General features: G+C 57.1%; 4 protein-coding genes across 4 annotated transcripts; 2 read left to right on the top strand and 2 right to left on the bottom strand.

Annotated features, from left to right (window-relative positions):
• Positions 1 to 6: 6 nt before the first annotated feature.
• On the bottom strand, positions 7 to 3523 carry E0L32_003030 (uncharacterized protein; the record flags this gene model as incomplete). The annotated part of the gene is made up of 3 exons (XM_031137286.1): positions 7 to 1645; positions 2250 to 3144; positions 3214 to 3523. 3 exons carry the CDS (start codon positions 3521 to 3523, stop codon positions 7 to 9), a joined length of 2844 nt encoding a protein of 947 aa, XP_030999098.1.
• A 1028-nt stretch (positions 3524 to 4551) lies between these two features.
• Positions 4552 to 6549, top strand: E0L32_003031 (uncharacterized protein; the record flags this gene model as incomplete). Its single annotated transcript, XM_031137287.1, has 4 exons — positions 4552 to 4586; positions 4718 to 5101; positions 5159 to 5784; positions 5861 to 6549. 4 exons carry the CDS (start codon positions 4552 to 4554, stop codon positions 6547 to 6549), a joined length of 1734 nt encoding a protein of 577 aa, XP_030999099.1.
• A 359-nt stretch (positions 6550 to 6908) lies between these two features.
• E0L32_003032 (uncharacterized protein) lies at positions 6909 to 9969 on the bottom strand (the record flags this gene model as incomplete). The annotated part of the gene is made up of 4 exons (XM_031137288.1): positions 6909 to 7240; positions 7304 to 7714; positions 7772 to 9919; positions 9960 to 9969. The coding sequence occupies 4 exons, from the start codon at positions 9967 to 9969 to the stop codon at positions 6909 to 6911; spliced, it is 2901 nt and encodes a 966-aa protein (XP_030999100.1).
• Positions 9970 to 12337: 2368 nt separating this feature from the next.
• On the top strand, positions 12338 to 12749 carry E0L32_003033 (uncharacterized protein; the record flags this gene model as incomplete). The annotated part of the gene is made up of 2 exons (XM_031137289.1): positions 12338 to 12580; positions 12681 to 12749. The coding sequence occupies 2 exons, from the start codon at positions 12338 to 12340 to the stop codon at positions 12747 to 12749; spliced, it is 312 nt and encodes a 103-aa protein (XP_030999101.1).
• Positions 12750 to 13320: the final 571 nt, after the last annotated feature.

Genomic DNA, 13320 nt, shown 5'->3' on the forward strand with positions numbered 1-13320 from the left:
TCAGAATCACACATCCTCGGAATCATCGTCATCGCCGAGCTGATCAAACGCCAAGTCGAACGACGGCCCAAAGTGGCACACCCGGCTCGCCCTGCTCTGCGCCCTCCGGAGCCTCACGTCCTCGGCCTCGATGGCCTCGGCCAGCTCCTCGCGCACATGGTCGCTGCTCCGCCGCGTGCGCCGCCGGCGCGCCTCCGTAGACCCTGCCAAGGAGACCGCGGAGACGTCCTCCGTCGCCCCGGCAGCAGCCCCGATCGCCGCCTCCTCCTCGCGCCGCTTCCCCTCTTCTGCTTCTGCCTCCTCCTCCTCCTCGGCATCGCGCTCCCGGTCGCGCCTCTTCCCGAACGCCACCGCGGCGTCGACCTTCTCCTGGAACTGGCGCGCCTGCTCCTCCTCGCCCAGCAGCGCGTAGTGGCTGCGGCGGAAGACGCCCAGCGCGCTCAGCGCCAGGCCCGCGACCTCCCAGGCGGCCATGACGGGCAGCGCGTAGCGCAGCCGCGGGTTGCAGCCGCGGGACCAGATGTCGGTGAGCACCTGGTAGACCTCGTGCGCGGGCAGGGCGTAGCCGACGCGGTAGAAGGCCGGGGACAGGGCGAAGGGCAGCAGGATCGAGGTCACGTTGAGGATGACCCAGGAGATGAGGGCCATGGGCACGTAGGCCAAGGGAAGCCAGACGGTGAAGACGTCGAGCGTCAGGAAGTTGAGGTGCGCGAAGAGCCACAGCGCCATCCAGGTCAGCCCGAGCTGGCTGCCGGAGACGTCCCAGCCCGAGCGGAAGGCCCAGATGGAGCCCGCGACGCAGAGCGAGCCGACGAGGGTGTAGGCCGACGAGATGGCGTTGCGCACGAGGATGATGCGGTAGGGGTGGATGCGCACGTAGACCTTGAAGCTGGCGTAGAGGCCGTTGATGGTGCCCAGGTAGAAGAACTCCTGGATCAGGATGAGGATGATGACGAGCGTGTTGTAGATGGCGCGCGACCCCTGCGTCGTGGGCTGGATGTTGACGCCCGTCAGCTGCCACGGGTTCGCGAAGACGGCGACGGCCTCGGCCGACGAGAGCTGCCTGCCCGCCGTCTCCCCGGCGGTGCCGGTGCTGTAGGCGATGCGCGCGGCGTTGGAGAGGCTCTGCAGCGGGGAGGCGATGACCGAGTCGACGACGGTCGAGTAGAGCGCCTCGTTCCAGACGTAAGTCAGGACGTCGGAGCGGTTGTAGGCCAGGGCCGGCGGACCGCCCGCCAAGGCCGCCTGGAGCCGGTCAGAGGCCCCGGATTCCACATACAGGGCCGCCCAGTAGGTGGTAGAGCAGACGGCGTCCCGGAGCTCCGTCGGGCCCGGGAAGTCGGCGGCAGACCGCTCGTAGAGGGTGGGGAAGCTGTCGCCCTTCAGGCTCTCGTAGGCCCTCCTCACCGCATCGCCAATGGCGCCGCCCTTGTCATAGTCGACAAACGCCACGCTGATGTTGTGCGTGTGCGATTGCTGCTGGAACAGGGAACCAAAGACGTAGGAGAAGAGGCCCAGGAAGAGAAGCTGGAGGAGAACGAAGTTTATGGCAGCCGCGCGGAAGAAAGGGCGCCCTGGTGGCCTCCAGCGCTTCTTGTGTGAGTTGTGAAAGGTCAAGCGACCCTCAGTGGCCCTCGGATAGAGCCTGTTCACAAACATGGGTCAGAGTCGGGATATGATTTGTCGAAGGGCTTATAGAGATCAGTAAGTCAGCTCTCGGTACGTGTGAAGTTATCGGTACCACAAGGTCGACTGGGAAGGAAATGCATCAGCAAACGTCATTCCGGATCCAAGTAAATTGTAATCGAGCTGCTCAGGCCTGTACAGCTGCGAGCACACCTATTAGAGTACAGAGATGGGAGCTCTCGCCATTTCTTGGTCTAAAATAGTGCCCTCGAGAAAGCTCTACCTTGTTGGTGTTGACCATCGGTCTTATCTCGAGACCCAACTAATAAATGCGGCAATTGACTTTGAGCGGCGGGTGTTACTAACGACAGTGCTTACGACCCTGCAGCCTGCATATTGGAGATTGGAGGCTAGGACCCAGATGAGCAAATCAATTCATGTACCTTATATGACATACCCCAGCAACATATCTAGGTACGTACAAGAAATGGAGTGTTGGATGCATGGCTTTCGGGTGCAATACCCGGGTGCCATCCATGCAGTCAGTCCCTCACAGCACCGACCGCACATCTCCGCCGTACTTCACTCGCCTCACCATCCCCCTCGTCAACTCTTTGACTGACTTTATGCCCGCCAGGCCCATTGATTGGTGCAGGTCCGCCAGTAGACCTGCAAGGACGTTCTTGGCGCCCTCCTTGCCCGCGATGCCCAGGCCGTAGATCACCGGCCTGCCGACCAGAACGCCCTTGGCGCCCAAGCACAATGCCTTCATCGCATCCGCCCCGGTCCGCACCCCCGAGTCGAAGAGCACCGTCATCTTGCCGCCCACGGCATCCACAATCTCCGGCAGCACCTCCAGGCTCGCGATGCTGCCGTCAAGCTGCCGCCCGCCGTGGTTGCTCACCACAATGCCGTCTGCGCCGTGCTTCAGCGCGAGCTTGGCGTCCTCGACACTGACGATTCCCTTGAGAACGATGGGCCCGTCCCAATGCCTCTTCAGGATCGCAATGTCTTCCCAGCGCCGTGCTTCACCCGAGAAGGCCTCGGATATCCAGTGCAGCGACGCCTCGATCACGTTGTCGTCGGGCGTAATTTCCTCGTCCCCATCCTGGTTTCCCTTGTCCTTTTGCGCGCGGGCGAACATCTTCCGGAACTCCGGGTCCGAGAAGCCATTGGCATTGCCCTCGCCCAGCACAAAGGGCAGATACCCCAGGTCGAGGTCTCGTGGGCGCCATGCCATTGTGAAGGTGTCGAGCGTCACGACCAACACCTTGCATCCGGAGGCACGGGCGCGTTTCAGCAACGAGGCAGTCAGTGATTCGGATCGTGGCCAGTAGAGCTGAAACCACCGAGGCGCCTCATTGCCGACGTGCTCTGCGATCTCCTCGATGCTGGAGCTTGCCGCCGTGCTGATAATGAAGGGGACACGTAGATCTGCGCAGGCGGACGCAACCCCGAGCTCCTTGTCTTGGTGGTAGGCACTCATGACACCGACGGGGGCCATAAGCAGGGGGCTCTCTACATGCCACGGTTTAGTAGCTGGCCCAAGTACGAAGACAAAGAAAAACCCCAAAAAGCGTATCTAACCATAGGTGTGGCCAAAGAGCTCGACGCGCATGTCTCGGTCCAAGGCAGGGCGCATCATGCGCGGGATGAGCTTCCACTGCCGAAAGGCGAGTCTGTTGGCCTCCATAGTCGAGCCTTCGCCGGCGCCTCCGGCGACGTAGTTGAAGCCCTCCTCGGGCATGACCTCCTTTGCCTGCTTCTCCAGCAGGCTGGGATCGGTGGTGGTGGGAGGCGCTTCGCCGCCGAGAAGCTTGTTGCGGTAGATGGTGAACATGTGCTCCCCGTACCCGGACGGCGCAGCACCGTTTTTCAGGTCTGATGGATCCGACATATTGGTCCACCACGAGACGTGCGTGATGTGCGGAGACGTCGGCTGGGACAAGAATCACCAATTCCGTGAGAACGCACCGAGTTCTCAATATCTCCAAGTCAGAAGTGTGTCGGGAGTCGCCTTTTTGCGAGTTGGTTAGGTGCGGAAAGCTCGGCAGTAAGGGGTGGGCTGGCTTGCACAACGAGGCAGCACGAGAACTTCCTCCTTGCCTCCGCTCTGTCTTTGAGGATAGACTCAGAGAAGCATCAAGTGATTGTAAAGTAAACATCCATCGCTCCAGTAGCTCTTCCAGGCGACCCGCCAAGCCGCTGACAAGCACCGTAGGTGGCATCGAGCTCCCCACCCACCAGGCCTCGGCATCTCCTTGTCGTGACGTTTCTCCCACAAGCTAAAGAAGAAGCTACTAACGATTTGAGAGACCGCATCCTAAGCTTCCCAGGTGGTTTTAGCTAGTGCTCTTTACGGTGCTCACCTCATCGTAATGGATGCCCACCCGCCCACCTGACACTTTGGTCGAGCCAGGTTTAGCGCCTTGCCACCCACTACTCCCACCCCAACGCAACTGGAAATCAGCACCAAAGTTGGGGGTTTTTGGTTGATTGTAGGTACCGACAACGGACTGCATGGGTAGCCACTTTGGCTGTCAGCTTGTCATTCTTTAGTGCTGATTGATTCCAGGGTTCGAGGATGGAGAAACGGGAGAACCAGGGCATAGAAGAGGACAACGAAAGTGCGACAGTGGGAAGGGATAGACGGAAAGGGAAGAAACACAGGAGATGTTTGAACGTGCAAAGGATGGCTAGCTGCGAATGGATGTTTTCTTTGGAGAGACACCACGAAGACGGGGGTCGAGTCTCTTGCCTCCATCCCCGCACCAGCGAGCCTTTTCCCCCCCACACAAGCCTGCACCGGCCCCGAAAGCCGACAAGACGGCGGCCGAAGGCCGGGTGTTTGCACAGCACATCTGTCGACACTCGCCTTGCGAACTCCGAGATGGCGTGCGCCTGACCGTGAATTGCGTCCAGAAGATGCGTGAACTCCCCGAGTTCCTGCAGACCGGGGAGTATGTCCTAGGACTGGATACAGATCTGAATATGTGTAAATAGCAACGACATCCAGGCCATCGAGAAGACGGCAACCTAGACAGATCGCTCTCGCAATACCATACTTCAGGTTCTCTCTCCCATAATCCAGCGAACTTGAGAGAGCAAAGATGGCAGGCGAAGCAAAGAGGCCAAACTTCCTCATCGTCGTCGCCGACGACCTGGGCTTCAGTGACACCTCCCCCTACGGTGGTGAGATCCGCACTCCGGTGCTGGAGAAGCTGTCCCAAGATGGCATCAGGATGACCAACTTCCACACGGCCCCTGCGTGCTCGCCCACGCGGTCCATGCTCCTCTCCGGTACGGACCACCACATCGCCGGTCTCGGCCAGATGGCGGAGCATATGCGCCAGAGTGAGGATCCGAGTGTCTTTGAGAACAGGCCCGGCTATGAAGGTTATCTCAACTTTCGTGTGGCGGCCCTGTCCGAGATCCTCAAGGATGCAGGCTATCTGAACATCATGTCCGGAAAGTGGTGAGTAAACGATCCACACACTTCCTCAATGGATTTTCAATCTAAAACGTGAAATAGGCACTTAGGTATGAAGCCAGAGCACTCGCCATACGCGAGAGGCTTCCAGAAGGTCTTCTCCTTCCTCGCCGGGTCAGGGAACCATTACAACTACGAGCCCCAGTTCGACGACCCGCGGTGGAAGCTCCCCTGGCGCGGCCAGCTGTGGATGGAGAACGACCGCTACGTGGACCGCAAGACGGAGATCCCCGGCGACTTCTACTCCACCACCTACACGACCGACAGGATGATGGAGTTCCTCAAGGGCCGCACCGAGGAGGAGAAGAAGCAGCCCTTCTTCGCCTACCTGGCCTACCTCGCGCCCCACTGGCCGCTCCAGGCCCCGCGCGAGCTCTCGGACACCTACGCGGGCATGTACAGCGACGGCCCGGACAAGCTCAGCGAGCGCCGCGTCAAGCGCCTGATCGAGCTGGGCCTCGTGCCCGCGGATGTGATCCCGGCCAAGCCGGAGGGCCATATCGGCAAGGAGTGGAAGGACCTGTCCGACCTGGAGCGCGCAGAGTCTGCCCGCAAGATGGAGGTGTACGCAGCCATGGTCGAGATGATCGACCAGGGTATCGGCCAGGTCGTCGACTACCTTGAGTCGACCGGGGAGCTCGATAATACCTTTATCTGCTTTATAAGCGGTACGTTTCCTTCCCCCACCCATAATTCAGTCACGCCTAAGGGAGCAAAGGAACTGACATTGACATGATATACTAGACAACGGTGCTGAAGGACTCATGATGGAGGCCCTCTCCACGATGGGCTCCGACACCACCATGGCGGACATCATCAACGCCTACTACGACAACAGCCTGAAGAACATCGGCGAGAAGGACTCCTTCGTCTGGTACGGGCCGCGGTGGGCCTCCGCCGCCACCGCCCCCTCCCGCGGCTGGAAGGTGTGGCCGACGGAGGGCGGCATCCGATGCCCCTGCATCGTGCGGTACCCGGGATTCAAATCCCCGGCGAGGGCCATCACCCACAAGTTCACCACCGTGATGGACATCCTGCCCACGATGCTCGAGCTCGCCGGCGTCGAGCAGCCCAGGGGCACCTTCCACGGCCGCGAGGTCGTGCCCGTCCGCGGCAAGTCCTGGGTCGCCCACCTGGCGTCGGGCGACTACGAGGGCACCGAGGTCCACGACGAGGACCACCACGTCCACGGCTGGGAGCTCGTCAACCTGCGCGCGATCCGCCGCGGCAACTGGAAGGCCGTGTGGATGCACGAGCCCCGGGGCCGCGGGGAGTGGGAGCTGTACGACCTGTCCCGGGACCCCGGCGAGCTCAACGACCTGGCCGCCGTCGAGAAGGAGATCATGAAGGAGATGATCGGCCACTGGGAGCAGTACTATGCCGAGACGGGCATGTTCGACATCCCCTTCGAGATGGCCACGGCCAAGGGGTAAGGGAGAGCCGTCCATAGCATAAAATGTCAAACAAGTAAAAAAGCAAGCATGGAGTACTACTGCTGGACATCCCAGAGGGAAGGAGTTGCGTGAGACGATAACCATGATATGCATGCATTGCAGATAGTTCTCAATTCCTTGTATGTGGGCTTCGCCTTGAAGTACCTATGTAGGTAGTCTACTTCCTTTTCGCCAAGCCTGAATCCTACATATTTTCTAGGGCTCCAAATTCAGACCGTCTCAAACGCCATTCTGCTGGTGAAAATCAACGTCATGCTTAGTAAAAGTCAGTTTCCTCCTGAGCAAACAACATCCATATCGTCTCAACACACGTCCACTTATCACCCGGGGGAACAGAATCAGGGCTTGATAGACCACAGCTCCCTCGACCAGCCCATCTCCCTGAGCTTCTTGGAGCTCGCGCCGGGCCCGCCCTTCTTGACATCGCTCGTCCAGATCGCGAGGGCCTTGCTGCACGAGGCGAACGACTCGATGAGCTCCTTCATCCGGCCCGACTTGACAAACAGCTGCGCCAGGTCCGAGTCCTTGTCGGCGATGACCGACGCCAGGTCCATGCACTCGAGCAGGTAGTCCCGCGAGGTGGTCGTCCCCGCGAACTGGAGCGTGCTCGCGTAGGCGATGATGACCTCCGGGAGGTAGGTCTCTCTCAGCTCTTGGTAGTCTTTGTCCTCTGTGGATGAAGGTCAGTACCTGCAAGATGTGGTATATGGGGCGTTGACTGGATGCGACCCACCTTCGACGCTTTCCAGAAGCCAGTCCTTCAAGACAGGCTTCATGAAGCCCTTCATCAGCTTGGCGTTGTCGTCGATAGCCTTGGTGAGGTCTCTATTCTGCGACGGATCCTGTCGATTGCTGGCCGCGCCACAGGCCGTGGTCTCCAGGCAGTCAAGGGCGTTAACCAAGCACTCCAGTTCCCACAAAGGCCGAGCATGGTTCGCTAGCTGCTCTTTGGAAATTCCCATCTCGCCAAAGCCATCCTCGTCCATGCGTTCGCCGATCTCGGGTCTCGTGTTTCCAAATGTCTCGTCCCACCAATTCGGGTCCAACTCTTCCTGAGGAGATCCGAGACCGACCTTCGCACTCATGAGCTGTGAGCATGACAATCTGGACGCAAGTATGCGGGCTGCTAAAAGGTGTTGATTTTCTGCACGGAGATCAGTCTCTGCACGACCACAACAAGTGATTGATTATGGGGACTTACTGAGGAAGTACTTGTACAGCCTGACACCGTATGCACAAGTTTCCAGGACCAGACCATCAACCAGCAACAGCCACTCGAGTGACCGGATGAGATGATCGTCCTTTGGATCCGCCAGATTGGGATCATCGGGGTCGCCTCCAAAAATGCCAGGCTTGATCAAACGTCCGTACTTAAGATGGGGAGCAGTACCCTCGAGAATCTTGAACTTGCCCTTGGCTGGGCAAACGCCTGGCTCGTCACGGACTTCTGAGAAGTAGAGCAGTGGTTGGGTCTTGACGAAGTGTACAACATCAAGGCCAAGCCGCTGCATGATGTTGAGGATTCTTAGTTGGAAATCTCGCTCATCGACTCCGATGATGTTGCGGCTAATGTTAGAGTAGCGCCTCTCTCCGATAAGTCTCGAGGAGTAGAGCGGGATGAGCTCTTGGAGGTGTACCAGCCGCAAGTAACTGGCGTAGGCAGCGATACAGTGGTCTTCTGTTTGATGGCGCTTCGCCATCAGGCCCACCTCAGTGGCAACCTTGCCCTCGAGCCTCTCGAGAGCGGAGACGATAATATGGGCATGGGCCAAGATCCGCAGCGTGTCGTGGTCGGACAGGTTGACGAATCGAGGACTGTCCGGCACGGAGGCAGTCGTGTCATATTTGGGTATGAGCTTGGACTCCTTCTTGGCATTAGCCATATCTGCGAGTTTGCAGCCCTGCTGGTAGAGGAACGTCGACAGTCTATCCTCAATGATGGCCGCCTGTAGAGCTTTGGCGGGTGTATTGGCAGCCTTGCGGTTGCGTTCTTCTCTATCTCGAGAATCCGAAAAGACTGCGACATCGCCATGAAGCATTGTCATGGCCTGGATTGCTTCTGGGTCGCACTGTTTAGCCAAGTACGCGTCAAATTGGCCGCGGAGCTCGGCATTGTATTTGGCAAAGGTGAAATCGTCCCAGGTCCTGGAGACTGCCTCCACGCTGGTGATGTCTCCCGACAAGAGACCGTAGACGGCCCGCTCGAAGCGGTCCGTACCCCGATCCCGGGTCAACTTGTGACACATGCGACGCCAAAGAACTGTGGGATAGGGGTCATAGTTCGGAACATCCTCATCGTCGCCAGATGAGAGCGGCAACGCTGACATAGACGCTGCCCGCCAGATCTCGGTTCTCTCTGCGCACCAGTCCCGTATCTCAGACATGCTGCGGCCTCTGCGCAGTAGCTCGAAGCACCCAAGCCAGAGTGCACGCTCGAAATAAGCGTCTTCAGGCGCTAGATTACGCCCGGCCTGCCTCGAAGTGACGTCTGGATCGAGTTGCGTGACGATCTTCCCGTTCTTATCGAGGTTCGAATCAACGAGATCTGGTGACCGTGGGTCAAGTGCATCGGATGCGGCGACAAGTCGTTTGTGCTGCTTAATGGCACCTCTGGTGTGGAGCCAGCCATGAGTGAGCAGCTCTCCCCGTTCAGCATTGCGCTGGAGGTCCTTCACTAGCTCGTCAATCTCGGGCCCCTTGCTCGCATTGTTTTGCAGCCATTCCAGGATCGTCTTGTGTTCCTTCGCCTTCGGCTCCGACTCGAGAAAGTCTAACCAATACTCCCTGCGCGTGTGAGGCACCTTGCTTGATGCGCGCTTGGACGTAGACCCTGCACTCTTGTCACGATATCTCAGCGGCAGGAGGCGTCGAAGTAGATCCCACGTCTCTGCCTCCTCCTCCCATTTCTTCAGGTCAGCGTACTGCTGGCTCATGGAGTTCTCGTCCTGCTCATCGACGTCCATGTCATTGGCATCCTGGCCGTCTCTCATTCCGCGCACAGCCTTCTTCAGCCGGTAGCGCTCCCGCAGAGTCTCTGCCCGATCGCTGGCATATTCGTAGTAATTGTCAACCAGTCTAAAGATTCTTGATCGTTGTTCGGTCGGAGAGCCCCGCGTCGCAAGGCAGTCGTCAAGATACCTGGCAAAGGACTCGACTTCTTCGCCCACTTGCACCGAACTTTGCTGATATGTATCCTCGAGCATAGCCAGTTCGTCGGGAGATATGCCTTGATTGCCATCCTCGGAGTCGGTAGAAGTCTGGCGCACGAGCGCGCCTAAGCTGCCTGTTGAGTGGAGGTAGCCAGGCAAACCAGGCTGGACAGGTCGCTTACGGTCAGCTTGCTCGAGTGCTAGAACAGGATGTTATGCTTGAGCCTTCACTTACCATACCTGGTGCCATCTTGACCTGCGAATGCGCAACCTTTCAGACTTGCGCAAGCCGACAGTGAAGGCACTCCAGTCGAAAGGCGGGAGCTTCGAGTGCCCTGCCAACGAGCTTCTCAATCGGCGATCCAGAGATACTTGAGAAATCGAGGTATCGAACCACACTGTGCAGGGAGTTGCCTCTTCAGAGACGCAGCATTTCTGACTTTGTGAAGTGTTTGTTGATCACCCTTGTCGTGATACAAGAGGCTCTTTTGTCGGCTTGGGAGCACCTTGTTCGAACAAACGCGAGAGAGGTCGCGCGCTTTGGCCTTTCTTTCACTGGGCGACCAGGTCCTACAGCTAGCGCCTAAACCACCCAAGCGTGCAAACATTTGGCGAAGATAAGACGAAGTGCTGGGTACCTTTCTTATCAGAGAGGTCGCCCAAATTCGAGGCGCATTTCTTAGGCTACCAAGCTCTGGCAAAGTACCGATACTAGTGGGGCCGTTTTTGCTGGGACTGGGCTTGAACACCACAAATAGGCTGGCTCGAAAATTCTCGCCTGCTGCGTTTTCTCTCTCTTCTTTCTTCTTCAACAATGTCCACGGCTGCCATATTAGAGTCTCGGAACAAGATTTTCACTGCTTGTTCAGGTCCAAAGAGGCCTCGCTGCGCGCTCAATGACAGCCAAGAAGAAGCATGCACTCTCCTTTAAAAGTTACCTGATTTATTCCGTTTGGGTGGACATACGGTCCTGGGACGAGTGATACAGATCAAGATGTTTGGTGGTGGTCTATCTGGCTTGAGCCCTATGGTTTCTAGATACCTTCTGTGACGTTGCGCCTCGCCTTTGCTATGACTTCGCCTCGCTTCGCTGCTTGATCTTGAGCCTTAACAAGTCGGGTTTGGGGCAGCTGACCGAGGTTGCCGTCTCGCCATTCCTTTCGTAGAATGCCTGGCAGCACTCGTAGAGCGCGTCGATTACGTTCTGGCACCTCTCCTCCTTGTAGTTGTTCTTTGTAAGGCAATCTGGGACGGGACGTCAGAAACAGCAGGCCCTGTCGGCTTCAGACGGGTTAGGAGCTGATCTCACTTTGAATCGCACACTGGACAGCCGGATGGATATGTGTCAGCCTTCATCTACGATGCTCTCTGGACGTAAACATCATTGGGTTCCCTATCACGTACAGCTCGTGGGTGGCATGGCGGTTTGGCCGCCAGGTCCTTTTCTAGCGACTTGTAGATCGTGCTGTTAGAGACCCATCCTGAAAAGCATCGAGTCCAGCCGTTCGGTTGCACATACCATGTTTCTCTCAGGCCTCTCCGGCTGGTGATTGGCCGTGGTATTGTGGTTTTGTATGGAAGAAACAAAATATCCTTTCAGAAGCTGCGAGCGGTAGCAGCCAAACTTAAGGAGCCGAAAAAAGCAGGTATCAAATACTGGAGAGCCAGCTGGGGTGACAATCAGTTGGTTGCACAACTGAGGCTCAAGCGGTATAGCAATTAAGCATGGATGTATGGAGGCTCGGCACTAAGGTAGCCAGCCTTCTGGCCCCTGGGGATGATGTCACGCGGCCCCGTTGCTTTGTGATGGACGGTGTTGTGAGGATGTTGACAAGACCTGACCAGGGCCACAAAAGGCATGTATGCAGGGTTCGCCAAACAGCATTGCATAGTCTCACTTATGACTTCCGTCTCCATTGTAGAAGAGTGTCTAATTGGAGTGTTTGGGCTCATGGATCGCATTGCGCTTTGCTGAAAGCATAATCTGATTGCATGCATGGCATGACATGGGAGCAAAAGGCTACCAAGGCTACTTCGCTACCTAGGTCTACTCTCTTTCAAAAGTATTGGTATCCTGGCTGGCTTAATCCGTTTTCCCTTTCAGAGAGTGAGGGGATTATCAAATCCATGACAGTCTCCCGACTCAACTAGATTTCACGTCCAGTTCAATCAAAATCTGAGCTCTGGATCAGTGACATTGTCGGCTTTAAGTCGCCTGAGCAGTGCCTTCCGACTGGGCCTAGACCGCTTCCAGTAAGTTCCATAGGTCGTTGGTTTAGCTGGGACCAAAGACCAAAGACCAAAGTGCCCAGCGCGCCCCGCAATCGCGCCTCCCTCACTGAAGCCGACCTCGCCTTTCCTTCGGCGCACTTTGAAATCGCAAGACGGCATTCCCAAAAACTTTACCCAAAAACAAAAACTCTCAATCTTTCTCTCCTCCTCTCTTCATCACCTACCTCCTTCATCCCAAACAAACCATCCACCCATCCTGCGAATCTTCGCACCTGCGCAACCCCGGCCTCGCGTGATCCCATCTCGTCGCCGACAAATCAAACCCCGCCAACCATCTCGATCAATAACCTCTTCTCTCTTCGATCCCAAACCGCCCATCACAAACAATGTCTGGAGAGAACGAGAACGGCAGCCCCGCCGCTGACCAGCCGCCCACGGCCCCCGCCGCCTCGGAGCACCTGAACATCAAGGTTACAGATAACAACAACGAGATCTTTTTCAAGATCAAGAGGAGCACCAAGCTGGAGAAGCTGATGGGCGCGTTCTGCGAGCGGCAGGGCAAGTCGATGCAGTCGGTCCGCTTCCTCTTCGACGGCCAGCGCGTTCAGCCAACCGACACACCTGACACCGTGAGTTCCCCCCGAGCCTCGATATTTACTGCCAACCGCCGCCTATGAGTGTGCGCTACAAGAAGCACGCTTTTGCTAATACGTTCTGCCAATCCTCCAGCTCGAGATGCAGGATGGCGACACCCTAGAGGTCCATCAGGAACAGGTCGGAGGCTTCGCCAGCCTTTAGAAGGGTGGACAGACTCGCGCCACCGTCATCGGTGTGATATGAGACTATCTCGACATCTAGAGTCCTCCGTTCCTTTATGTCATGGAAGCATTCCGGCAGGCAAAACTCGGAGGACATGGGCGGAATTACGGTAGCGGGTGCATCAAAAGAGAGGGTTTTTTCTTCTTTCTCGGAGACTACGCACTACTACTACATACAGCAGCAAAGACGGTCGATATTGATTTTTCCTGCGGTTACTGCTGTTCATCACAGGTGCGACGGTCTGGCTTAGGAGGTGCTTTCTCTCAGGGTTTGGTAACTTTTCGCATCAATGGAACTGCTTTCTTCACAAAACCGCTCAATTATTCTCACGGTGCCAAGTCCGGAGGCAGATCCGTGCTACTAGAACAGGAGGGATCACGTCTTAAAATCTAGGCAGCAGTTCACGAGCCTATAGAGCACGGAACTCCTACGTGAACGACTTGCAGCCATTCTTGACTCTTTCACACCTTTACAATGTGACTTGTATCTCACCAATGCCTGATAACCATGTACTGAGTAATTTTGCTGTGCCATCCATTGAAAAAAAAAG

The sequence above is a fragment of the Thyridium curvatum genome (assembly GCF_004353045.1).
Source record: "Thyridium curvatum strain D216 chromosome Unknown NODE_13_length_580902_cov_83.771903, whole genome shotgun sequence".
NCBI lineage: Eukaryota > Fungi > Ascomycota > Sordariomycetes > Thyridiales > Thyridiaceae > Thyridium > Thyridium curvatum.